Genomic DNA, 23,944 nt, shown 5'->3' with positions numbered 1-23,944 from the left:
AAGCAGCCCCCACCAGCCCCTGGGCCGTGCCGCCGTCCACCGATCATCCCCGAAGGCCAAGAAGACCTCCATATGGGGCCATAACTATGGTTGGATGCAATCCGATGTCCCAAATCCTGCACCTTGGGCAGTCAATCACATCGGCCCCAGGACTCTATGGCTTCCGAGGCCTACCTTGATATATCATGCCTTAGTCTCTTCGCTTGCACTTTTTATATCCTACTGTCATGGCATTCCCAATTTCCTTGCAAAACTATACCAATTGACCGTCATGTCGCCCGACGTGGACGATTTGCGACCGCCGTTATTACCTGTCACAGAGAATGATCACGGTCCTTGGGTGATCACTGTCAGCACGATATTACTGATCCTGACTATTATAGCGACCGTAATCACCGTGATATCTCGGATGCGGAGGACAAGAAACTTTGCTTGGAGTGATCTGGTCCTAATTCTTGGATGTGTTCGTGAATTCCTAATTCACTCAGTACCATCTAGACATCGAACTAACTCGCACAGATCCTATTTCTCCCCAAACCGTCTGCATCAATGTGGCCAGCTCGAATGGAATCGGCAAGCGCGGTGATGCCCTCTCCGAGTCATCATTCAAGTTGTATAAGAAGGTACGGAGCCCTGAACTTTGTTTGCCGATTGATATAGTTACTCGTAACCTTATCTGACCGCATACTCCATAGACATTCTATTCCAGCCAGCTCCTGGCAGTCCTCGTTCTCGCATGCTCCAAAGCCGGATTAGCCCTCTTAATCCTCTCGCTCAAACCGTTTCGAAAAACCTCAGTGGCATGCAAGGTGGTCCTGGGACTAATCTGTGCCTGGGCCTTGGCTGCATTGTTTGCCCTCGGGCTACAATGCGATCAACCCAGCCCCTGGGATTCTTCCAATCGCGATCGGTGCGTGAATCAATACACGATGTATGTGATTCTGAGTGTCGCACACATAATACTCGATCTCGCGGTGATTGCGCTCCCGATCGCATTACTGTGGCAAGTACAAATCAGCCAGCGAAAGAAATACAATATTTCCGCCCTATTTGCGACACGCGTTTGGTACGCTACCCCCCACCTGCACTACCACACTAACACTGTCGATCAACATTTTATTTTTATCTAACATGAAACATGAAACTGACTAAAGCGAATCCTTCTTACTAGTGTTGTTGCGCTCACAATCCCTGCTATCAAGTCGTTGCAACCCTATTTCCACGCGAAGCCCCTCGACCAACCTTGGCACGCGCTAATGCCAGCCATCTGGCTACAATTGGTGCAAAGTGCCTCAATTATCTGCACATGCATCCCCACTCTGAAGCGAGTATTCTCCGATCTGCAAACTGGCATGATGGCGGGAGCAGTGTCGGATTTCTTTGAGATCTCCGTGTCAGGTGGACATGGTACGGGGTCGGGTACAATGGTTGATGGTTCGTCCAAGTCAGGGAGTCGGGGTGCGCAACGATCGAGGTCAAGGTCGAGATCGGGATCGGCATTGAATTCGCTCGGTGGGTTTCACCGGTCTTCTCGGCCCAAGGTGGAACGCATGGATAGTCAGAAGAATTTGCGGGAGAATGTTATTCATCAGTCTATTGACTATGAGGTTCGATATGAGCGATCGGGAGTCCCGTGTGCTTCGACTACGAGCCATGATGTTGATTCGCTTCAGGGTGATTGGCCTTTGGCAGGTGGAAATCATCCGCCTGGGGGTGTCTGATGCGTTGGGAGGGTTGAGGGGATTGAGTATGTGTGTACATATGGGTCTGGCTATGGTCGCGTGTTGCTCGGTGGGGAGTACTGATCTACGTTCGTACATGGATGGACGCTGAGAATTAGATCAGATAAGATCGTACGGAGTAAGTTCGGGAATGATCATTTTCAGTTTCGCCATCTTCTTTTTAGTTCCGGAATTGATCGGTCGGTCTTCTTCCACTCCGCCCGAATGTCGATCATGAAGGCTTGTTTTGCCCCATCTTGTCTCGCCTTGCCCATTTGCTCTTTCTCGTTATATTTTGCGAATAGTTCGGACCCACAAGAATAAGTGATTGTGTTGCAGGTGGCGCGGGAAAATGGTTCGCCCTGGCTCTAGCTTCCATGCTCTCGGGCACGGACCGTATCAATTACTCGTACCCGGTTCGCTCGGTCAACTGAAGGCAGGCGCCAATCTATATGTTCAAGGCAGTGGGTAAGGGTGATTTGTATTTGCAGAAATGGAAATCGAGGCGGCGATGAGCTGGCGGAAAGCGCGCGCATTATTGCGAGTTAGAAAATAAGCTACATGGGAAACCTGACCCGGATCTTCATTCCGTGGCCCTGCTCTGAAAATTAGGTGTGGAAATTTGGTCCGTACCTCTATAGAAAGAAGCAAAAACGTAAAGAGTCATATCCGAGAAACGATTTGCTGCCTTTTTCATCAGATGTATTTGAATTCTAGGTAATACTACTAGTACTGGTCATGGAAGCCACGGCAGGTATCAAAATAATACTTTTGAATGGCTTACCGTGGTAACTTGGAGGGCTGCTAAATAGACCATGGGCCCTTCCGAATCCAGATTAGTATGTAATCTCCATACAAATTTAAATATACCCAATCTACCTCGCTAGGTAGCGCTGCAAAGGTTTCTAGTCCCTTGTTGACCTCTCTAGTCTCCGCCTTTCCATGGCAGACTAGTACCCACCTGAGATGGAATAAAGTAGCTAATACATTCTATCCTGGGTAGGTACTAGTCTGCTATTAGAAGACAGTAATTAACAGTAGAAAATAGACAATTAGAAACGTTTGTAGTGCCCTTGTAGACATAGATTGAGTATATTTAAATTTGTATGGTCATTACATGCAAATCAAGATTCAGAAGGACCCATGGTCCATTTAGCAGCCCTCGTAATTTGTGGCTCCGAGTTGCTCTTACCCAGGTAAAGAAAGCAAGATGTGGTCCTTTGAATTGAAAATCAATGAAATCGAGAATATTATAGGTCGCTTCTGTCTCTTTGCTATAACATGGATAAAGTATCATAAATGCATATAACTATGATTTGCAGCCCGGTGGTTCACTTAATATTCCGTGTTGGTCGACTAGCAAGACTGCTAGGTCTGAGGAAGGATATGTGGCTCAAAGGTACATGCGGCCCGTGGTAGATGATACGAGGACCTTGACGGGGCGGACATCACGCTTTTGGATTGCCGAATAGTAGACTTGACCAGGTGATGGCGGAGTTCTTGAGCCGAGGGCAAGGTCCCCGAGGATGAGCGTGGGGCGTGGGGCGTGGGGCGTGGAGCGACGAGAGTGGCATACTACTCCGTTTCTGAGCTGAACTGAGCGTAAATGAAATTGCTTTTGATGGGCGTGTCTTGATGCCCGCGCGACGAGCGGCAGGATCACACTTCTTTGAACTTAGATTGATGGGCGTGGATGAGTGGTGACCACGGGAAGTGACCAAGTGGAACAGTAAAGAACCCATTGCTCTTGTCGAATATACCAGCGAAGGCGTTATACCAAGCTGCAAAGGCAGCTAGGAGACCAAAAATGCCCCCGGCTTTCTGCACTGTGGCCATGATCTCGCCGCTGGCACCGCATTGGATGTTTGCAATGCCCAATAGAAGATAGTTCATGTCGAGGAAGAAGAATAGGAGAAACATGGCGAGACTGGACTTGAGTGTGCACAGAAGCATGATGGTTGTAAAGATGAACCATGCCTGAAGACGCAGTTGTTAATAATCACCCGATGAAATTAGCACATTGCTGTCGCTGTGTTTGCTTACCATCATGAAGAGTCCCATCAACATCTCGCTTTGGCAGACATGATTGACAGTTTGAGTTGTGACCTTAGTTCCATCAAAATTGAGGAGAGCGAAGGAAATCCAATATGCGCCATAGGAGCAGAAGGATGTGGCGCCGAAGGTATTTCCAAGAGCTAGTTCCCTGCGATTGTTATTTCACGGCCAAAGGATCTAGAGAGTTCGTGCAGTTGACGCGACTGGAGGTAACATACCACATTCCAACAAGAACTTGGATAATGCCTCCATACGCGAGTGCCGAAGAAACATTTTCACCGGCGACTGGTACCCCGGCGAAAACGCTCATGCCATTTGAAAGGAATGCAGTCAGGGCAAAGCCACACAGGCCAAGAGGAGCCGGATTGCCAAATTTGCGGACCTCTGAAGGCGGAGGAGCTTGGTGGCGAGGTGGGGGCATCTGTTGATATTCTGGGGTATGGGGGCGGGTATTGGGATGAACAAGAGAATAGTCATGGCCCGTTTGCGAACCCACAGGTGTTGGGCTCTGACTGCACAAGCATGTCTGGCTGAATGCTTTGGTATCAGCCTGGGGCTGTTTCAGCTCAGCGACGTTAATGATCTGCTCCATTAATAACAGTTTCCTCAAAGCAAGCAGGTAAGTGAACGCTGGGCTAAATATGATTAATGGCAATGGCTAAAAGCGGAAAGGCGAATGGAATGTAGTCGAGGTAGAAGAATATCGAGATGTTACTAGACCCGGGCATCTCTTGGTAAATATCTACCCAACAGCATGGACTTCACTAGTGCTATTTTCGTGCCCAACAATGGAAAAAAAAACCAGATTTTGCCACTAATGCGCAAGGACTTCATCATATGTGTAAAGGAAAACGGCGAGTCCCGGGGATAGCGTCATGTGCGCAGCTTGAAATAGTTAGTTAAAGCTAGCGAGTATGTTTTCCGGAGATGACCCACCCAAAAAAAAGGGAAATCTCCATCATGATAGGTCCCAGGGGCAGGGATTGGACTGAAGAAAGCTAGGCCGCGGGTAAGGCCGCGACGACCTCGAAGTATATCGCACTGATTGACGAATGGAACGAACCTCGCCTATGAAAGGTGGGCTAGACCATGGTAGACCACCGCTATGACATGCATCACTAGATGCATTAGAATCTCCAATCCATCGGGCCAACTATTATTCGGCTTTGGGCGATGTTCAAGGCTCGACTGAGGACGAAAAAGGCCACTTCCCCTGAGGCATGAGTTTCCCGGAGGCCCAAGTTATTGCAAGGAAAAGAGAGAATGGATGCGAGGCATCCACCGTCCGGAGTGTTCGAGACGGAATATACTCGTAGACAAACTTGGCCACGCTCTGATCGTGCAAAAGAAAGTTTTTGACGTAATTTTCCTATATTCTCCGAGCCCTCTTTTCCGACAACATGGCTTCACTTTTAACTCCTTACAGAGTTCATGCATAAACCTTGAAAGCAGCCCTGGTTATGACTCCATTACGAGTCACCAGGACTTGAATGCACCAACATTGACCTCTTCCTTTGGGCATTGTATGTTTTCAAGTCCATCGTTGAAACTTGGTGTGACTTGAGGTTGGACGGATTTTGCGGAGGCCGGCGCACTCCGCAATAAGGGGACGAGCCCCACAGGGCCCCATGGCACCGTTGATACTGAGGCCAATCAGCATATCCTCTGAACTATACGATCAGTCGCTATTGGGAAGCTTGGCCCGATGGCAGAAATATTTTGGGAGGGTTTTCCCCTTGTGGACCTGGCTTATTCTACAAGTACTGTGTTGAAGGATATCCTCCATGGTTGCGCGCTTGGAAGCTTGTAAAAGGCTTGATACTGTTAGATATGATTTTCATCTTGGCCTAACTGTACTATGTAAAAATTGAAGTAGTTGACAGGAATTTTGCATAAAAAGTGGGTTACGTCTCCACGTTCGGGGGGGGGGTCAAAAAGACCACTTTGTAATTGATCATGTCCACCTAGTATTTCGATGGGGATTGAGGCTTGACCAAACATTCTTTTTCCACCTAGGCCAAGCGCTGGTTCCCACCGTTGATTGCTGTAAAGTGCGGCCACCTGTATTAATTTAGCCGATGGTGTGGGATACGAGGAGGATTTGTTCAAGTAATGATGTTTGTATTGGGCTTAGCGCAACTTACGGGTCACGTGACCTACCAAATAGAATTGAGAACGACAGCTTGTCGGATTTGACGACGCCTCCGAATAGAATTGGTACCTCAGATGTATTATGAGAGGATCTCTTCCTTCGAGCCAATCGCCTTAGACCACTCGTTCAAACTGCATTATCAGGGCGATTGGCAAAAAATTTACATATTCGGCTCTTAGTCAGGAACATTTTGTCTAGACTGGGGCTGCTAGAAAGACCACCCGTAAGGATGCTCAGATGCTCACAGATCAAGGCATATGTAGATACCAGGGATTATATAAAGAGCAGTTCAACGAAGGCAATACTAGCTTGCAATGAGGAAGAAGAACAGATGAAAGCTAGATCTAGGTGTAGGCTGCTGATGCCTAAGTTGATGCCATCTGCGTAAGGAATAAACAATACTACTATTAGTACTACTAGTAACCATCCTGGTTTGTTATACTATCAGTAAGAGATAGGCGGGAGCAGAGAGATTATTAATTATAGTCAGCCTATACTACTTACATCTAATCTATATACTTCATATACTTTATAGAATTCACAAAAGTCCTATTGCTAGAATTGTAGCTCTACCATACATATTAATACTAAGCAGTTCTGTAAATACAAAGAATTCCTATAAATATTAAGCATTAGGCTTAGGTCTCCCATCCAAGTTGTTCTTTCCTGGGGGTCGTAGTTGCACTTGCCGCATCGGCCTTCATTCACATCCACAGGTGTCCGTCACTTCCACTTCCAGACGCATCAACTTCCCCATTTCAAGGTTACCCTCCCGCACTCCCCTTCACATTTAAAATTATTTCCTACTTTCATCCTGTCTGACTGACCGGGTACGACCGAAACTATTACAACGATGACCAAACCCGTGGACACTGGGCTCATGCCATCATTCCAGTCCTTCTTCCCTCTGGAGCATCTCACTGATGGGATCAGTCACATGGGACAGATGATCAACGCTGTACAGGACCTCAAGGGTAGGCCGATTGGCATGGTCTCCATGAAGGAGCTAGTCGGTTACTATATGCAGCACCAAGTTTCTAACAGCATGAAAGGCATTCTCGTTCAGCTGACCTTTGAGACAACACCCTATGAGCCTTGCATCCACCCGATGTCCTCGTTGACCAAGACTACTATCAGTGACCTTCGCTACAACACTCGCCATGAAGGGTCATATATCCTATTGCGACTCATAACCGGATTAGACATTACAGGGACCCTTTTTGCCATCGCCGAGGACGAGAATCAACGGGTGATTCCGGTACAGCTGTTCAATCAAAATTCTCTTCCGGGAAATGAATTACTTGAAATCTATTCGGCCTTCATCGTTAAGGAGCCTCTAGTCGAAGTGGTCGGGTGGGGGGAAGTTGGTATTCGAGTTGATCATGCTTCCGATTTTAAGTGCATATCCAGATACAGCGAGGATCTACCAGCCGGGTGGAAGAAGTCGATCAAGGAGAAAAGAACGGTGGCCCAATGGAAGGCCGTGGCAACCGAGCTATACAAAACTGGTCTCTATGCACAAGCAGTTGAGTGGTTAGTGCCAGAAGCATCGACATTACCATGCTGCGTCTCGTCGGCTAATATCTACCAGTTACTCCAAAGCTCTGGAGATTCCATCACCCCCAGGAAGAGTTCAGACCTTGAGGTTCAACCGGGCGCAAGCTCTGTGCAAGCTTGGAAGGTCTGAAGAAACTCTACTGGACCTAGGAATTCTCACTCCTGCCATGCAGTCCTACGACACGGCGCTTTACCGCAAAGCCCGAACCTTTTATGACCTTCGCCAATACAGAAAAAGCAGCGAGGTTCTCTCCGTCCTCTGCAAGGCATACCCGAAGAATCCCCATGCAAATCGAATGTTTTCGGAATCCATCAAGCGCTTGTTGGAAGAGAAAACTGGCATGTATTCGTTCAAAGAGATGCAAACCAAGCTGCTAGCTAGACACATTGTCCGACTGGAATACGCCACATACATCGGCCCGATTGAGGTGAGGCCTGCCAGTGTCACGGGGAGAGGGCTGTTTAGCTCTCAAGACGTCAAGGCAGGCGAACTTCTCCTCTGCGAGAAGGCTATGGCATACTTCTCTGAGGAGGACGCGAGCAAGAGAATGCTCTGTCGTGGATACCGCGTGGGGCTTGATAGCGCAAAGGCCATGCCACTTGCGAGAGTTGAACTGGTCCACGAGATGGTACGAGAGCTTCGCACGAAGCCGTCTTGGATGGCGGACTTCATGAATATGTACCATGATTCTTACAAAAGCACGGTTTCCTCGTTTCATGATGATGATGGCGGAGCTCTTGTCGATTCGTGAGTGTGCCTAACTTTGACAACCTATTCACGTCCTGTTTTAATCATTCTACCTAGATTCCTTGTACACAAAGTTATGGTCCACAATATGCTGCATTCCGACACCTGCACCCGTGACACCTATGTGCTTCGCAGTGAGTCGAAGAGTGTGTTTGAGGAAGAAAGGAGCGACTTTGCAATGGCCCAGCAGCCACCCTGCGGCATTTGGCGGATGGCATCTTTCGCCAATCACTCCTGTTTGTTAAACGCGCAGCACAGCTTCATAGGCGATATGCTCATCATGCGAGCGACCATGGACATTGCCGCCGGCACAGAAATTCTCATTCGGTATCGCGAGCGTGCCACGGATTTCCTTAAGGCTTCCAAGTGGAACCCCTTCGAGGATCGTGGCTTTGCCTGCACTTGCGACCTCTGTCAGAGCATTGATTACACCGATGAAAGAATCCTCAAACTCAGAGAGGCGGTTCTCAGAGATTTGCAGTTGTTCGTTGAAACAGTGTTCATCGAAAGTCGCCCAGGGAAGGTTGAAGTGGGCGATCTAATGATGAAAATGAACACCCTACTGGCAACCTACGAAGAAATTGATGTTTATCTTCCACGCCTATCTGTCTTTGAGATCAAGTACGCTCTGACTCGGATTTTTGATGTGGGCGGTTTGCCCTACGCTGCAGCCGGTCTTGCGGTGGAATGCTTCATGAATCTCGGCTACAGTCTTACTGGTGCCATTACCATGGAGAATCAAGTGGTGTCTGGCCCGCTCGCCATTGAGAAATGGGGAATGCTAGATTATCGTCTTGTAAAGTGCTGGTTGATTCTCGCGCGATCATATCGCATCATGGCCCCGCACCTTGAGCACGCTGCCAAGGACTACGCGATGCTATTCTACAAAATGGTTGTGGGTGAAGATCACAGTTTTAACTCGGCCTACAAAAAGATGATGTCTTGAGTGGTTCGTTTTTGTGGCACGGCTGTGTGCTTCTTGAATGGGAGATATCTGGTCAGATTTCCGGTATGAAGTTGAAGGTATGGTTCTTATGACTCTGAGTCACTTTTTATTTTTTGTTTTTTCATTCTTTCCTTTTTCCTGGCCCGATTTCGAGATCTACCATCTTTGTCTCGATGTTCATTGCATGGAGGACCTGAGAATAGAAGGGTCTCCGATGCCAATGTCAGGTGCGTAACGAACTAGAGTTTCTACAATTGTTGACGCCTTACGCGGATGGCATCAACTTAGGCATCAGGAGCCTACACATGTATCTAGCTTTCGTCCCTTCTTCTTCTTCTCCTCAAGCTATTACTTTCGTCGAACTGCTACTATTAAATTGCCTGGTATCTACATATACCTCGATCTGTGGATATCCGAGAATTCTCACAAGGTGCGACAGAAGCATACTGGTACTTCATTCATGGAGTGCTGCTAGTTGAACCACCCTGTTTCCGAAATCGACCATGGTCCTTTTGAATTCAGATTAGTATGTATTTGCTATAAAAATTTTCGATAGACAGTGTCTCAACTAAAGTTTGCAACTCTCTATTGCCCACTATCATTTAGGGCCCATGTCCCCGCATAGGCCCCCGTTGACGCCCCGGGTTTCTTCATAGGCGAGGGAGTTTACACGAAGCATAGTCTCGGACGGTCTCGATGGACAAGAAAAAGGAAGTCGTAGCAGACGGATTGGGGAACCCCTGAGCAGATAAACCTGGATCACCGAGAAACGGACGACGGGTATTTTTGCACGCAATTCATGTACATTCATTGCCAACGGCCAAAAGAAAACTCCTTTAGCCATGCTGAGCAGACGTTCTGCAGCTACAATCTTGACTCTCCTCCCATACCTCCCACCTGGAAACACAGGTTAAGGGGCCATCTTAAAGATTTTGGGCGGACGAGATCAGCTTGAGGCCTTCTCACGGCGATGCCTATGCCAAGAAAATAATCGACTCATGGAACGCTTCTTGCGTCCTTGATCGTCGGTGTACGAGGTACTCCGTTGTCGAGAAACACCATCGAACGCAACAGACTCGTCAGTTTTCATGGTTTCATTTGACAGGCCACTCCGTCTTTGAGAAACGCTGCGGAAAATGACTGGTTCGTTGTCTAGATCATCCCCAAGGCCATCGCCGAGGTTTATGTGCAAAACCCGTGTTGATTCTGGTATTTGCTGTGCTAGAATGGGTTGTTAATAATCAGATTTCTTTTTAGGTGGAGATCCCCAATGGCGGAAGCTTACTTGCTGTGTCGAGCTCTGTGGCTGGCTTCTCAGTCTGCTTTTTTGCTGGTGTTGGGGTATCGTCAAAGTAGGGTCTGTATCGCTGGAAGCCCAGGAGAGGAACAAATTCGACGATCTCGTCCATTGTTACGGGATATGATTATTTTGCTTTTGCGGGTAAGTTGAATTATGTCTGCGTGAACAATTTTGGATACGAGTTTCGCCTTCATTTATAGCGAAAGAGAAAGGAAAAGCAGCTTCTTTCCCATTTTTAAACGCCATACTGGGTAGAGTATAGTTTAACTGGTTAGTTGGGACGGGATAAAAATGCCGTGTGCGCGTGCGGCACTTCGCCACCGGTCGCTGTCTTAGACTCGGTCTCGAACTCCTGTGCACACGCAGCCCTGCATCACGCTATTTCCGAGATAAGGGGTCACTAGTATTTACAGTCCTAGCATATCTCGATTATTTATAGTTAGTTTACACTTGCACCGATCGGACAAGGGACTTTTCGTTGTCGGGCCCCCTCCCCGCCGTATCGAGTTTATATTCCTGAAATCCCAGTAATGCTAATGATTCCGGTCATTATAGGACTGGAGGTGTCATGAGTGATTTCTGTAAATTCCAGGGATTTAAGCGACCCGTGCTACCAAGGATCTTACTTTTTACCAGCCAAAGGCATTAGATCTGATGCGGCGGGGTGTCTGTTCGCCGGTTGTGGATGAGTCTCGTGAAGCGACTGGATGAGGTTAACGGCTTCCAAGGTTTACTTACCCCGCGTTTTTACGAGAGCGACGGAGAGAAAAAAGGTCAAGGCTTACAGTCAACTTTTAATCTACTATGAGGAAGATCTTCTATGGAAATTTCAGATATAGCGGCACGTGGAAAATAAATGGCGTGCGTCTCATGCAGGCAGTCGCACCAAGCGAATCTGTGAGCCTTACAAGTTGTCGCCACAGCCAGACTAAACCCGACTCAGCGATAAGACCGAGTACAAGTAACTATGGTATATACAACGAGGATATGTCTGCCCGACTTCTAGCTCCATTTTTGATCAATTATCGCACGCCCTTTATGGGATCCGAGCAGAGTGCTACCCAAACCAATTACAAAAGGTCTAATTTCGCGAAAGGTGAAGCTTTTTTCGATGAGATAAAGTATGAAGATAAGGGAGATAATACAAAACCCACCCCTGTTCACAATATTTAACCTTCCCCGCGGAGTTCGCCTGATATTATCCGACATACTGAGCAAATTTGGTGAACTCTTCATCCCCCTTAAGGCGATCCCAATCCTCATCCCGAAGACAAACCTGGGCTATTAGTTCACCCTTCGGAGACCGGGGCATGAGGTAAACTAAACATTCAAACGAAGAAAAGCCTGGCCGTCGAACAGCCTCCGGCTTCCCCAGCCCGAGGTTAAACTCATAGTCATAACAACCAATCTTTGACCAGGAGCTTGTCATAAGGTCAGATGAAGGGTTCATATTGGCCGTGAATGAAGCGGTAGCCTTTTTACCCCCTGCACGAGCGACAAAAGTGTTAAACGCACGCGCTTGGTAAACCAAGTCCACCACATCTGGATCAAGCAGAGAGCGGAGGTATGAAGCTTTCCCCCCCCGAGAGGCTCGTCGACCACTTGCTGGAGAGACCTTCTTGCAAATGTCAGACTTTGTAACATCCCCAGATAGGAGCCGGGAACACCCATTCGATTCCTGATATCGACCGCGCGTGAGATCGTGGAGATCATGCTTGGGTCAAGCCGCGAAAGACGAACTCGGGATATACATTTCCAAAGAAATGCGCATACGGTGTGAATGGTGTCGAGGGATCTTTTGTCATTGTTGCCCAGGACTTGAGTTGTTCCAGGGATAGCTGTGGGAAGTTCACGCATGCCCAGGTGGCAGTCGCGATATTTGAATCAGTTGATGTTGCGAAATCTGTTTCTCGAGGCTTATGAACATGAAAATCGAGCTCCGGGCCAGGATTCCAAATATTATAACTCTCCGGCAACAATGGAACCACCCTCCTGCGATCCATCATCCCAATTGCCTGCTCTTCCCGAGTAAATGGTATCCCGTGGCATGCTTTTGAGAGGAGGCCGATGATGTGGTCTTGTCCCGTCATGTCGGTGACATTGTGCTGCGCCACAATCGTTAAAATCAGTCCGTCTGTGATAAAGTTTGCTTGAAGTGCAAGAACCGGGGAGGAATATGCTGCTAGGCCCTTGTTGGTCTCGGGGGTATTGATAGTAAGACATGGAGCGATTATTCTTTCGTCAAGCATTCTGCAGGGAAATCCGGATTCCCGAAGGCCATCCATAGTCAGTGAAGAATTATCGCCTCGGATATCATGGATAATCAATGCAATTGCCCCGGATGGGACGATGCAGTACTCCTCGCTTGTTTTGTCGTATATTACATTTCCAGCAATCCAAGGGAATGCCTTTGCGAGCCTCTCGAGGCCAAACTGCAAGGATCTCACAATCCCATCTTCTTCAGTTTCGTGGGAAAGTGCGAAAACGCAGCTTATTTGTGTATAGAGCTTGTATAAGAGCGGATGTTGACCCAAGGCGTCAAGTGGGAGACTGCCCATTCTGGTAGGGCCCTTTGAATGTATATTGAGAGATAGGGGTGTGTGATAATTCTGGGTGCATTTGATCGATCCCAGATTCATCAAGTGCAATAGCTGCGTATCAAGTATAACTTGTTGACTCAAATGGGATCCATTAAACTTCACAGATGCAGGATGCTATTATTGTTAGTGTATCACGACACCTGTACCACAGTTTGAAAAGGTATCTGCCTTTCTGGAAATACCATCATATTATGGCATTTAATGGTGCGTTATGACAAATGTTGCAGCCGGAGGCTTTCGCTAGATATCGGAAGAAATGATAAACTGGTTGGAAGCCAAAATAATTTAACCATAATTTTTGAAACCTTGTGCACACCTATCGGTGGGTATGCTCTAGACGCAAAAATAGCAAAGCCGGTTGCTTAATACGGATAGTTTGCCATTACCAGCTAATAGCTCATGGGGCATCTTATTCACGGTTTCTAGCGATTTCAAATATATTATGAAGGATAAAGAAAGCGTTGTAAACCTTGGATATATCAGAGAGGGGAGCTAAATAAATTAGTAAACGAGTGGGTGCGGAGTCCAATTTCCAAGATGCATCACATTCTCAGGACCTGCAATGATTTCGGTATGGCTCGAACACTTGGAAAGGCTACCACGAGGAGAGTTCTACCGGCTGTCATGACTTCTTTCATGCTCTTGGGAGCTCTCTAGATTGTGTGAGGTTATTGGATGGTATGCCAGCTAATGAACCACCTGACGAGGACGGGCATGTTTAATAACTTTACTACTGTTTTGTTCGGATCAAGCACATAATCTTCATTGAAAGGCAGTACTATGGGCTAGATAATTGGCTGCATGCAAAATTGAAATGACATGTACTTTGTGGGGAAAGGGGGCATAGACCCAAACCGGAAGACATTAATCTTTAACATAGACATGGCTGTACCCGTTATTCATCAGTAGCGTCGTACTCCGAGCCGTCAATATCCATGCTTTCATCCTCAGACTCCGCTGTTGTCGACCCGGCTTCAGGATCTTGGAAATCGGATGAAGTTAGCAGGCGGCCGTCCAAGATCTGTCCGAGATGTGTTTTCTTAATTTCGGTGACTGGTGACAAAGAGCGGCACAGGGACAGCGAAATAAGAGAAGAGTGACCAAGGCGATACTAGATGGGATAGTCTCGTGTAAGAGGAAGAGGTAATTTGACGTGGTGGTCTGAAGAATTGAGCAGGAGGGAAGATTGGGAGTGGTAGACCGGCAAGAGTCGAGAGTGAAGAGTGGGTACCGATCACCCAGACTAGTAGGTAGCAAACACTTTCTGTTTGATCCTCTTTTCGAGTGAGGTACTTCCAGGTTACCTTTGTTTGCAACAAGAATTGCTTATTTTACAAAAAACTTGGTCTTTGTTTCGGTACTTATCACAAGAATACTGTTGTGCCTACCCTGATGGGCGCCATGGAACTTCTTAGTCACATTGTAATTGATTCAAGTTTTAGTCACCACTGGTACTAGTATCGGGTCCGTCCCTAATTTGGTGCTAATCTAATTCAATCACCTAGTTATCTCTAGTACATTATAGAGTGTGTCTATATACAAATAGATGCTCGTCTGACGCGCTGTAGTCGCTGAACTGAGAGGGCTTCGGGGGAAGAAACACATGACGAAAAAGATCTTTGCTCTCCCCCGGAGACATCTCCTTTGGAGATGCCTCCATCAGCGTCATACGAATTCAAATCATTCAATGTTCTAATCCGGGGCCGGGATTAGTGCTGCGCAATAACTGAAATTAGGACTTCTATTCAGCGCCCATTCGGCGCCCATTTCTAAACCCCAACCTTGCAACAGTCGCAACGGCAATCTCATGATCATACTATAAATACATCTGTATTTATACAGTATCATGTTGGATTGAGCATTGCGTCACACATATAGTTCAACTCGAATTGAATAAACCGCAGTCCACACTGAAGTTTCTGAGTGTAGTACTGGCGAAAGAGACAATCACAGTGAAATATGTGCAGGATTGAAAGTCTATCTGAGCTCAAGGAAACTATATATAGCGCCGTAGACTGACCAAGCCTGCATGGAAAACGTACTAATTGATCTGCCGCCTTCTTCATAAAGCAAAGCAACACAAAACCAGAAAGTAAAGGCCAATCTATGAGCGCCTTTGAAAATTGAAAGCAAAGACCTTTATGGTGTTTCAACAGCGGAGCAATGCTGCAAAGCAAAACCCTAAACATCAGTGAAATAAAGGAAAAGGTGTTCGTAGAGCAGGTTAGAAGTACGGAGGTGTTCCCCGGTCGTGAAGCATTTTCCAATGTGAAAAGCATGGAGCCATATGCTATCCAGGTCGATAGCAACAGTCGAGTTGTCCAAAAATGATATGGAATAGAGTGTTCTGCCCCGTAGATCTAATTCTAGTCCTCGTCAGTGTATACTCGTTGATACCGTGACTGTCTTGACCCATGGACCTGGACCTGGACCCGGACCCACTTAGCCGCCTCCGCATTCCGTCATGCCGCATTCGATCTCCTCCCTCCATCCTCCATCCTCCATTCCTGCTTCTCCTCTTTTCTTTCCCCTGCTTCTCTTCTGTCGTCTACTTCAAATCTCCTCCATCTACTACGTTCTGACTATTACTAGCCTTCTCTTCACTCCCCTCAGCATACGCCGCTATCGCCATCATGGGTGGGGAGGCTCCGCACATCGCCCCCACAGCTTCCAACTCGCTTCCCCGCTTAGCTGAACGCCCAGTCGGCCAGCGGATCACCAAGATCTACACGGACCGTCTCAAGCAATTCACAGCGACCGGCCAGTATGAAGGCCAGAATCTCGTCTCAAAGTACCACGAGGCCGTCAACTCCGATTCAGACCATGTCAAGCTCTCTGTTTACTCCGTTCCCGACCAGGAGCGCCCGCCCTTCAAGGAGGCAATCTCACACGAATTCACTCCCACCCACATCGGTGCATCCTTTGGCCCCAGCTGGTCTACCCATTGGATTCGTATTCTATTGACTGTTCCCGAGGATATGCGTCAGAAAGAGCGACTCGAGTTCCACTGGGATGCCAATAACGAAGGATTGATCTGGTCAGAGGACGGCCATCCCCTGCAGGGCTTGACGGGTGGCGGCGATCGAATTGAATGGATCATCCCTGACGAATGGCGCGATGGAAAGGAACATACATTTTACATTGAAATGGCATGCAACGGCATGTTCGGCAACGCCCCCGGGGGAGATACCATCCAGCCGCCAAGACCCGATAAGCACTACACTCTCAGCAAGGCCCAGATTACCGCTGTCAATCTGGCAGCTCGTGCTCTGTTCTATGATTTCTGGATCATTGGAGATGCGGCTCGCGAATTTCCCGGTGACTCTTGGGAGGCTCACGAAGCCAATATGGTCGGCAACGCCATGATCGATGCTTTCATTGCTGGTGACGGAAGCAATGACTCCATTCATGAAGCACGAAAGATTGCACAGAAGTACATTGGCGATAAGGTCGACTCCTCTGATGTTTACGCCCCAGATACTGCACCATTTGTCTACGCTATTGGCCATTGTCATATCGATACCTGTTGGCTCTGGCCATGGGCGGAGACCAAGCGGAAGGTCGCGCGATCGTGGTCAAATCAATGTGATTTGATGGACAGATATCCAGAGCATCGCTTTGCCTGCTCTCAGGCTCAACAGTTCAAGTGGCTCAAACAATACTACCCATCGGTCTTCGATCGCGTCAAGCGCTGGGTGCGAAAGGGTCATTTCCAGCCGATCGGTGGTAGCTGGGTCGAGCATGACACAAATATGCCCAGCGGCGAGTCTCTTGTCCGTCAATTCCTTTATGGACAGCGATTTTTCGAAAGCCATTTCGGTAAGCGATCAACAACGTTCTGGCTGCCTGATACTTTTGGCTACTCAACTCAGATTCCTCAAATTTGTCGCCTTGCTGGTATGAGCCGATTCTTCACTCAGAAGCTGAGCTGGAATAACATCAATAACTTTCCTCACACCACGTTCCAATGGGTCGCCCTGGATGGCAGCCAGGTACTCTGCCATATGGCTCCCGCAGAGACCTACACTGCGGAAGCTCACTTTGGCGATTTGAAGCGCAGTGTCACGCAGCACAAGTCGATGGACAAAGACAAGTCTTCGCTCCTTGTTTTCGGAAAGGGTGACGGTGGTGGTGGACCTACTTTCGGACATCTCGAAAAGCTGCGCCGGGCCCGTGGTCTAAGCGACAAGGTCGGAACACTCCCACGCGTGAAAATGGGTGATTCTGTCGATGACTTCTTCGACAAGCTGGAAGCCAATGCTGCTAGTGGCACTGAATTTGCGACGTGGTATGGCGAACTCTACTTTGAGCTTCATCGGGGTACCTATACGACACAGGCCAACAACAAACGCAATAACCGCAAATCTGAATTCTTGCTGCGGGAGATCGAGTTTCTCGCAACCCTTGCCACTGTTCACGGCTCGAAGAAGGACTACAGCTACCCGAAAAGGCAGATTGATGATATGTGGGAGGGCGTTCTTCTTTGCCAGTTCCATGATTGCTTGCCTGGAAGTTCTATCGAGATGTGCTATGACGATTCGGATAAGCTGTATGCTGAGATTTTCGAGACCGGCGTCAAGTTGCGCAAGGACGCTCTTGCGGCGTTGGGAATCACTGGTCAGAACGGCAAGGATCTCGTTGCGCTTAACACTCTCCCTTGGCCTCGCACTGAGGTAGTCAGGATCCCCGAGACCATGACATCCTCGAACGCATCCAAGTATGCTCTTGTTAATGGTTCCACTGGCGTGGTCCAATGCAGGCCAGTCGATTTCAAGACTACAACATCGGTCACCGTCTCTGAGATTAATCCCGGTGTCTTCCGCCTGGCAAACAGCAAACTCCGGGTCGATATACAAGATGGCGTGATTCTTTCGCTTTACGATGTCGAGGCGGAGAGAGAAGTGGTTGCAAAGGGTGGCAAGGCTGGTCAGCTCGTTATCTTTGACGACAAGCCTCTTTACTGGCAGGCCTGGGATGTCGAAGTGTTCCATCTCGAATCTCGTAAAGAGCTTTCTTCCGGCAAGACATCCATCGTGGACAGTGATCCTCACCGAGTCAGTGTTGTCACAGAGACCAAGATCAGCGAGAACAGCTGGATCAAGACGACAATTAGTCTCTCTGCTGCCGTTTCCTCCGAGCCATCATACGTGGAGTTCGAGAGCGAAGTGGAATGGCAGGAGACAATGAAGTTCCTCAAGGTCGAGTTCCCAGTCGACATCACCAACACAGAAGCCTCCTACGAAACCCAGTATGGTATCGTCCGACGCCCTACTCATTACAATACAAGGTATGATTTTGACCTGTCCAATATTCTGTTTTGAATCATGATACTAATTTTATTCTAGCTGGGACATGGCCAAATTCGAAGTCTGCTGCCACAAATGGGCCGACCTCTCCGAGAACGGCTACGGCGTTTCTCCGTCTGAAACGACTCAAAGTACGGCTTCGCAACCTGCGGTAACCTCATGCGTCTCTCACTCCTTCGCGCCCCCAAAGCCCCAGACGCTCACGCCGACATGGGACGCCACCGCATCCGCTACGCTATCCTCCCCCATGCCGGAGCTCTCGATTCTCGAACCGTCCGAGCCGGATACAACTTCAACCAGCCCCTCGTTGTCGAACAAGCCAGCTCTAGTCTCTCGGCTTGCAATGCTGCTTTCAAGGCTGTCTCGGTTCGAGGCTCGCCGGCTCTTATCCTCGACGCTGTCAAGCGCGGCGAGGATGACGAGGATGTTTCGACCAGTGAGCTCCCTTCGCGCGAGGGGGGGGAGCATTATTGTCCGCATTTATGAATCTCTTGGTGGTAAGGCGCGTGGTTCTATCCACTCTGGTTTGGCTGTCAAGCGCGTCTGGAAGTGCAATGTTCTTGAGGATGATGAGGAGGAGCTGGAACTTCAGAAGGCGGATGGTGGATCTACCGTTTTCATTGAGCTGAGGGCGTTTGAGGTCGCTACTTTCCGACTGCAGCTTTGATTTTCAAGGTTTTTTATGTTTCAATTCATCCCGATGTGCTTTGAATTGTTTTTATGAGCCACTGTCATTACATGTCCAGATGTAGCACGCTTTATTAGTTAGTAGGTACCTAGGTACTATCAGTACTACCTACCTAGGTAGTAGCTCCCGGGCCATACTCGGAAATATATTCCTGTCTTGCAACTTGAACTGGCCACTGCCCAGGTGGCAGGTGTTTAAATGGTCCACGCCCGGGTATCGATCATGATGGATAACCATAAATTCAGGTTAGTACTACTATTTTCAAGTTCTAATCGCGAACTAGTAGGAACCTGAGATGGAATAGAGTAGCCAACCTCGGGACTCGAGGAACGCTCGGCCCCCGCCCGAGGGAATAGAGCCAGCTTTAAATTGAACCATCACGCTAGGTAGTACTAACTACTAGTAGTAGTTCAAGTTGATATATTAGAATCGAGCCAAACTCTTTTGGAAATCATAAATAGAAACTCGAAAAAAAAAGATCCAATATCACCCTCCACAGTAATATACAAGATCATGATATAGTGATACCCGACGCCAAAGCTCTATTCAACACATGAACTCCCAAAGCAACACCATAAACCAGCAAACTCCACCCATAGAACGATATGAAATGCAACATTGGCCGTCTTTTTAAAACCCGATAAATCAGATAACCCCTCTAATCCCGCCCATAGCTAACCTTCAGCCGTTTCGCGGGCTTATCCTCGTCAGACTCCTCGGTCTGATTCTTCCCCTTTGTATTCTTCGAACCTCCGGATGACTTCTTCTTATTCTTCGACGAGCCGCTGCTGACGTTCTTCACGCCTGACGCAGAGGCAGCGTCCCCGTTACTCTTATTGGAGGGTGCATTGGGACCGGGTGTGGACGTTGGGGTTGCGGCGTGCGAAGGTGTTGTTTGGACGGATGCTGGGCCGGGTGAGTCCTATTCCGATGCGCATAGTTAGTATCCATTTTATTTATACCCGGGAGGCATTATCTGCGATTCGGATACGCCTCTCCTCTCAATCACGTACCACCATGTAACTGGCCGAGCTCCGGGAGAAAACCCGGTCGGACTCTGTGACTTGTGCTTTGCGTCGTCCGCCTGCGCCAGACCCTAGACTCAGACCTGATGCCCCGAGACTGGAACCACTTGCAGAGCCTTTGATATAATTGTCGAATCCTTTGATGATGTTTCCGGCTGTTGTTTCTTCTAGGTATGATTGTTCGAAACGAAAGATTTGGTCTTCGAGTTGGGACTGGGGAATTGTTCAGTTAGCATGAGTCGCTTTCTTTCCGCCAGATTCCAAGTAAAGATTGGCCGCAGCAACACGTTCAATTTGACTGCGCAGCTTTTAATTGCAGCAGACACCAAAGGCTTTGCCATTGAGAACGGCGCGCGCGAGACGGCGGACGGGACTTCGTCACTCACCATGCTCTTATCCATCAAGCGCTTCTTGCTGATTGTATCCCGTAGATCTCGACGCAGTTTCTCATAATATGGAAGTCCGCGACTATTGGCATTTTGGTCGGTCGGCGCATTCGGGGCCCCTGTGGTTGCGCCGTTGGCTGGTGTAGCGGGCGCGTTGGTTGTGGGTGCCGCTGCCTGGGCGGGGGCAGTTTCGGCCATGATGTGTGTTCACGTGCGTGTAGCTGTAGATATGATTGAATTCGGGGGGGAATAGGGTCGGGGAATGTGGTGGGATGTCGTGGAATAATGGTGGTTTGCAGATCGGATGCAGCAATTGCGGGATTCCGTGGAGGTCGCGATGAGCTTATCGAGGCTGTTTGGCTTGTTTGCACTCTCCGGTGGTGTCACCTCGTCGGTGTTTACCACCTTCATCGCTCGTCTGACTGCTTCCTTTCGGTCACTTTTCGCTTCTTAACTCGAGCTTCGGATTCTTTCGTCTTTGATTTACGGCTTTCTCATTCCGACAACCTTCCATTCAAGATGGATCACTCGATGCATGCTATGCACGATATGGACCACGGGCACAGCGGCCATGGCGATATGGACATGGGGGATCAGTGCAGCATGAACGTAAGTCCCTTGTGTATCGTGGTGATATTTACTCCTCATGGCTAACCTTGTTCCGCGTAGATGATTTTCACCTGGTCGTCCAAAAACCTCTGCATCATCTTCCGCCAGTGGCGCATCACCGGCCCTCTCTCCCTCCTCTTCTCGCTCATCCTTATCGTTCTCCTCACAGCTGGCTACGAGGGTGTACGACATGTTACTCGCAAATACGAAGCTGCCCATAACCAGCGCTTGAATGCTTTTGTCGCAACGACCAGTTCATCAGGTAGGTTTCCCTTCTGACTACTCTCTTTTCCCAACCCCTCTTCTCCCCCTCTCCAGCGGACAATATCGGGGAATATGGCGCGGGTGATGGTGATAGCGATGCGAGACGACTTGACGGGTGATGTTGGACGGTGGTGATGTTTACACATTAGCCCCTCCCCTCTACTTCTGGAGTCCTGGTTCAAGCTCTCATCTTTCTTCGCTTTGCAGACAATGGCATTCCCCGGCCCGTCACCGCTGACCTCCCGACCGATGCGTTTCAACCCGTTAGTGGCGAAGGCTCACCACTGCTTGTAGGACGGGATAATAGAGCTGCTGTTGCTCGGCGGGGAAAGTTTACTCTGGCTGCGTTGTATGCCATTCAGGTGTTCTACAGTTTCTTCATTATGTGAGTGTCGCTACGGTGTTTTCAGAGATAAGGATTCCTACTAATCCCTTCGTAGGCTTCTGTTCATGACCTATAACGGCTCCGTCATGCTGGCTGTCGCTGTGGGTGCATTTGTTGGTTATTTGGCTTTCGCCGATGGGACCTCTGCACAGAAGACTGTGGCTTGCCATTAATTACTATCCACCTATTCCGTCTCAGCGTTTGTAGTTATTTCATAGCTTGGGCGAATATATAACGCTCATACTAGCATTCCATTAATCTACTTTATATCTAATATCTGTGTCCGAGTCCCTTTTACGGGACCACGAGATCCGAATCTCCGCCTCCATTATGTTGCGTGGGTTCAAGTTCAAGTTCATTGCGTCGTATGCATTGTGTTTCTAGATGCGCTGGAATATGGTAGGAAATAGAAACAAAAACACCTCTTGAACCGGGCATGGTGGGCATGGTTCATATGCAGTCGCCAACAATTTTATGCGGTATATCATTCACGGTACTTCGGCATCGCTGTCGTCTCCGAATCCAAAGCTGAAGCCCCCTTCCGCACTTTCGCTTTCAGGCTCACCTTCTACCTTCCCATGGACAATCTCCTCCCACTTGCGCTTTTTGCCATCTGCCTTCCGCTGCAGCTCCTCCAGTGCCTCTTCAAGGAGCTCGGGATACGACTCACGCATACCGTTAACGAATGTTTCGTAAGGATTGGCAACGTTCTTCCTGAAACCGGAGACTTGGTCGGCCTTATTGGACATGAAGTCCAACGCAGCTCCAAGATGCGCCCGGGGAATAAAGTTCTGCGTGATGGCAATTGATGGTTCCAGATTAACCACCAGGTGCCACCAACCCGATGGAACATGTAAAATCTCACCCTCGCCACAAATGCCTTCCATACAGCCTGCAGTTCGTCGGGCCTCGGCGTGGAAATTCAAAAGCCACTCGGCAATGCTGAGTGGCGAAGTGACCTCGCTCATATCATCCGATACGTACACACCAGGAGGCGGGGGTCGCTTGTCACCGGACGGGAACATGATCCAATATTTTGGTCCGCGGAGGACGGCGTTCCAGGCGCTTGTAGCGTTGGGGTCTTTGTGGAATTTGCTACCCGATCGCTCGGGTCCGACAATCAGCCACTGGTGATCGGGCCGGTCGCTGCCCACGACTGAGAAAAGATCCTCGGCGAAGCAGGCTGGTGGCCAGTAGGAGGCGTTGGAGGCTGTCTCGGGAGAACCGACTGCTAGCCCCATCTTGGAGACGAAGCCACGATCAAATAGGTACAGAGGGCTTTCGTCCGAGTTATCGGCCATGTAGTCGCCGTATGTCCGCAAGGGCCAATCGACAGCCTCAGCGCGGAATGTGCTCTGGCCGTAACGGCCTAACAAGGTGCCGACCGTCCAGTCTTTGTAGACCGGCCAAGACTTGACGGGTTCGGTCAAGACGAATGGAGTGTCAGCCCATTTCTCATGGAATTCTTCTGGTGAGAGGTCGGTAAGACGTGGAATTTGGTTGCGTAGAGGAATCTTGGTCACATAGGGATCCAATGTGATATGGGCGCAGCTGAAAGGTTGGTAGAGTGCATCGGAATAAAGATGGGAACAATCAACCACGGGGACCTTTGTTGCGGGTAAATTGAGGTAAGTAGATCTCCAGGTACCCCTCCATGTAAAATTTTCTGGATGTGACCTGTAATATTATAGAGTTAGCAAGGGTTTCTTCAGAGCTCGCGGTGAAGCAGTGACTACTTGAGCCGCATCCACCTGGCTCCGCTCTGGCCCCCCACGGGTATAGTAGTATACTTCCGCGGCTAGACCTCTCGTATATGAACTTGAACTTGAGCATGAAAGCAAGAGTGGAAAGATAATCTTACTCAACAAAAAGAGCCTTCCAAATTTCTTCTGCCCGGGTGAATGCATAAAAGGCCTTGCATGTACGCCCAAGACGTAGTAAACTGTGGCCATCCAGACCTTCCAATAGTATCAAGATTAATTCATCTGGAAGTAGTTGGAATGATCCGATCGCATCACGTAAACTCCATGTTGCTAGTAATGCATTTCCACTCGGTTTGACACCCAATGGATGACATGGGATAGCTTCCTCGTGATCTTGGTGATCCCCATCTTGGGCTGGTGGATAATGTGGTAGCGTTGTGATGTCAGGCATTGTTCCCGCCACTTCTGGTTTAGGGCTTCAAGATTTTTTTTTCTTTGG

The 23,944-nt window shown here is 48.7% G+C and overlaps 9 protein-coding genes across 9 annotated transcripts; 4 read left to right on the top strand and 5 right to left on the bottom strand.

Moving 5' to 3' along the window:
* Positions 1-271: 271 nt before the first annotated feature.
* Positions 272-1,721, top strand: N7509_004708 (uncharacterized protein; the record flags this gene model as incomplete). The annotated part of the gene is made up of 4 exons (XM_056629345.1): positions 272-467; positions 520-623; positions 696-1,066; positions 1,172-1,721. The coding sequence occupies 4 exons, from the start codon at positions 272-274 to the stop codon at positions 1,719-1,721; spliced, it is 1,221 nt and encodes a 406-aa protein (XP_056488647.1).
* A 1,659-nt stretch (positions 1,722-3,380) lies between these two features.
* Positions 3,381-4,368, bottom strand: N7509_004707 (acetate uptake transporter family protein; the record flags this gene model as incomplete). Its single annotated transcript, XM_056629344.1, has 3 exons — positions 3,381-3,698; positions 3,765-3,924; positions 3,995-4,368. 3 exons carry the CDS (start codon positions 4,366-4,368, stop codon positions 3,381-3,383), a joined length of 852 nt encoding a protein of 283 aa, XP_056488646.1.
* Positions 4,369-6,781: 2,413 nt separating this feature from the next.
* On the top strand, positions 6,782-9,179 carry N7509_004706 (TPR domain protein; the record flags this gene model as incomplete). Its single annotated transcript, XM_056629343.1, has 3 exons — positions 6,782-7,461; positions 7,520-8,233; positions 8,291-9,179. The coding sequence occupies 3 exons, from the start codon at positions 6,782-6,784 to the stop codon at positions 9,177-9,179; spliced, it is 2,283 nt and encodes a 760-aa protein (XP_056488645.1).
* A 946-nt stretch (positions 9,180-10,125) lies between these two features.
* Positions 10,126-10,588, bottom strand: N7509_004705 (uncharacterized protein; the record flags this gene model as incomplete). The annotated part of the gene is made up of 2 exons (XM_056629342.1): positions 10,126-10,400; positions 10,465-10,588. The coding sequence occupies 2 exons, from the start codon at positions 10,586-10,588 to the stop codon at positions 10,126-10,128; spliced, it is 399 nt and encodes a 132-aa protein (XP_056488644.1).
* A 1,089-nt stretch (positions 10,589-11,677) lies between these two features.
* Positions 11,678-13,037, bottom strand: N7509_004704 (uncharacterized protein; the record flags this gene model as incomplete). Its single annotated transcript, XM_056629341.1, has 2 exons — positions 11,678-12,097; positions 12,231-13,037. The coding sequence occupies 2 exons, from the start codon at positions 13,035-13,037 to the stop codon at positions 11,678-11,680; spliced, it is 1,227 nt and encodes a 408-aa protein (XP_056488643.1).
* Positions 13,038-15,712: 2,675 nt separating this feature from the next.
* ams1 (alpha-mannosidase) lies at positions 15,713-19,052 on the top strand (the record flags this gene model as incomplete). The annotated part of the gene is made up of 2 exons (XM_056629340.1): positions 15,713-18,366; positions 18,425-19,052. The coding sequence occupies 2 exons, from the start codon at positions 15,713-15,715 to the stop codon at positions 19,050-19,052; spliced, it is 3,282 nt and encodes a 1,093-aa protein (XP_056488642.1).
* Positions 19,053-19,731: 679 nt separating this feature from the next.
* N7509_004702 (chromatin modification-related protein EAF6/MEAF6) lies at positions 19,732-20,682 on the bottom strand (the record flags this gene model as incomplete). Its single annotated transcript, XM_056629339.1, has 3 exons — positions 19,732-19,995; positions 20,087-20,311; positions 20,485-20,682. The coding sequence occupies 3 exons, from the start codon at positions 20,680-20,682 to the stop codon at positions 19,732-19,734; spliced, it is 687 nt and encodes a 228-aa protein (XP_056488641.1).
* Positions 20,683-21,003: 321 nt separating this feature from the next.
* Positions 21,004-21,915, top strand: N7509_004701 (low-affinity Cu transporter; the record flags this gene model as incomplete). The annotated part of the gene is made up of 4 exons (XM_056629338.1): positions 21,004-21,093; positions 21,154-21,355; positions 21,565-21,742; positions 21,798-21,915. 4 exons carry the CDS (start codon positions 21,004-21,006, stop codon positions 21,913-21,915), a joined length of 588 nt encoding a protein of 195 aa, XP_056488640.1.
* A 315-nt stretch (positions 21,916-22,230) lies between these two features.
* N7509_004700 (putative F-box and JmjC domain protein) lies at positions 22,231-23,896 on the bottom strand (the record flags this gene model as incomplete). Its single annotated transcript, XM_056629337.1, has 2 exons — positions 22,231-23,419; positions 23,604-23,896. The coding sequence occupies 2 exons, from the start codon at positions 23,894-23,896 to the stop codon at positions 22,231-22,233; spliced, it is 1,482 nt and encodes a 493-aa protein (XP_056488639.1).
* Between the last annotated feature and the right edge of the window lie 48 nt (positions 23,897-23,944).

Source organism: Penicillium cosmopolitanum (genome assembly GCF_028827165.1).
Source record: "Penicillium cosmopolitanum strain IBT 29677 chromosome Unknown utg000006l:49.0-5199605.0:1.0-5204138.0, whole genome shotgun sequence".
Lineage (NCBI taxonomy): Eukaryota > Fungi > Ascomycota > Eurotiomycetes > Eurotiales > Aspergillaceae > Penicillium > Penicillium cosmopolitanum.
Note: the sequence above shows the minus strand (reverse complement) of the source record. Positions and strands in the feature narration are given on the sequence as shown.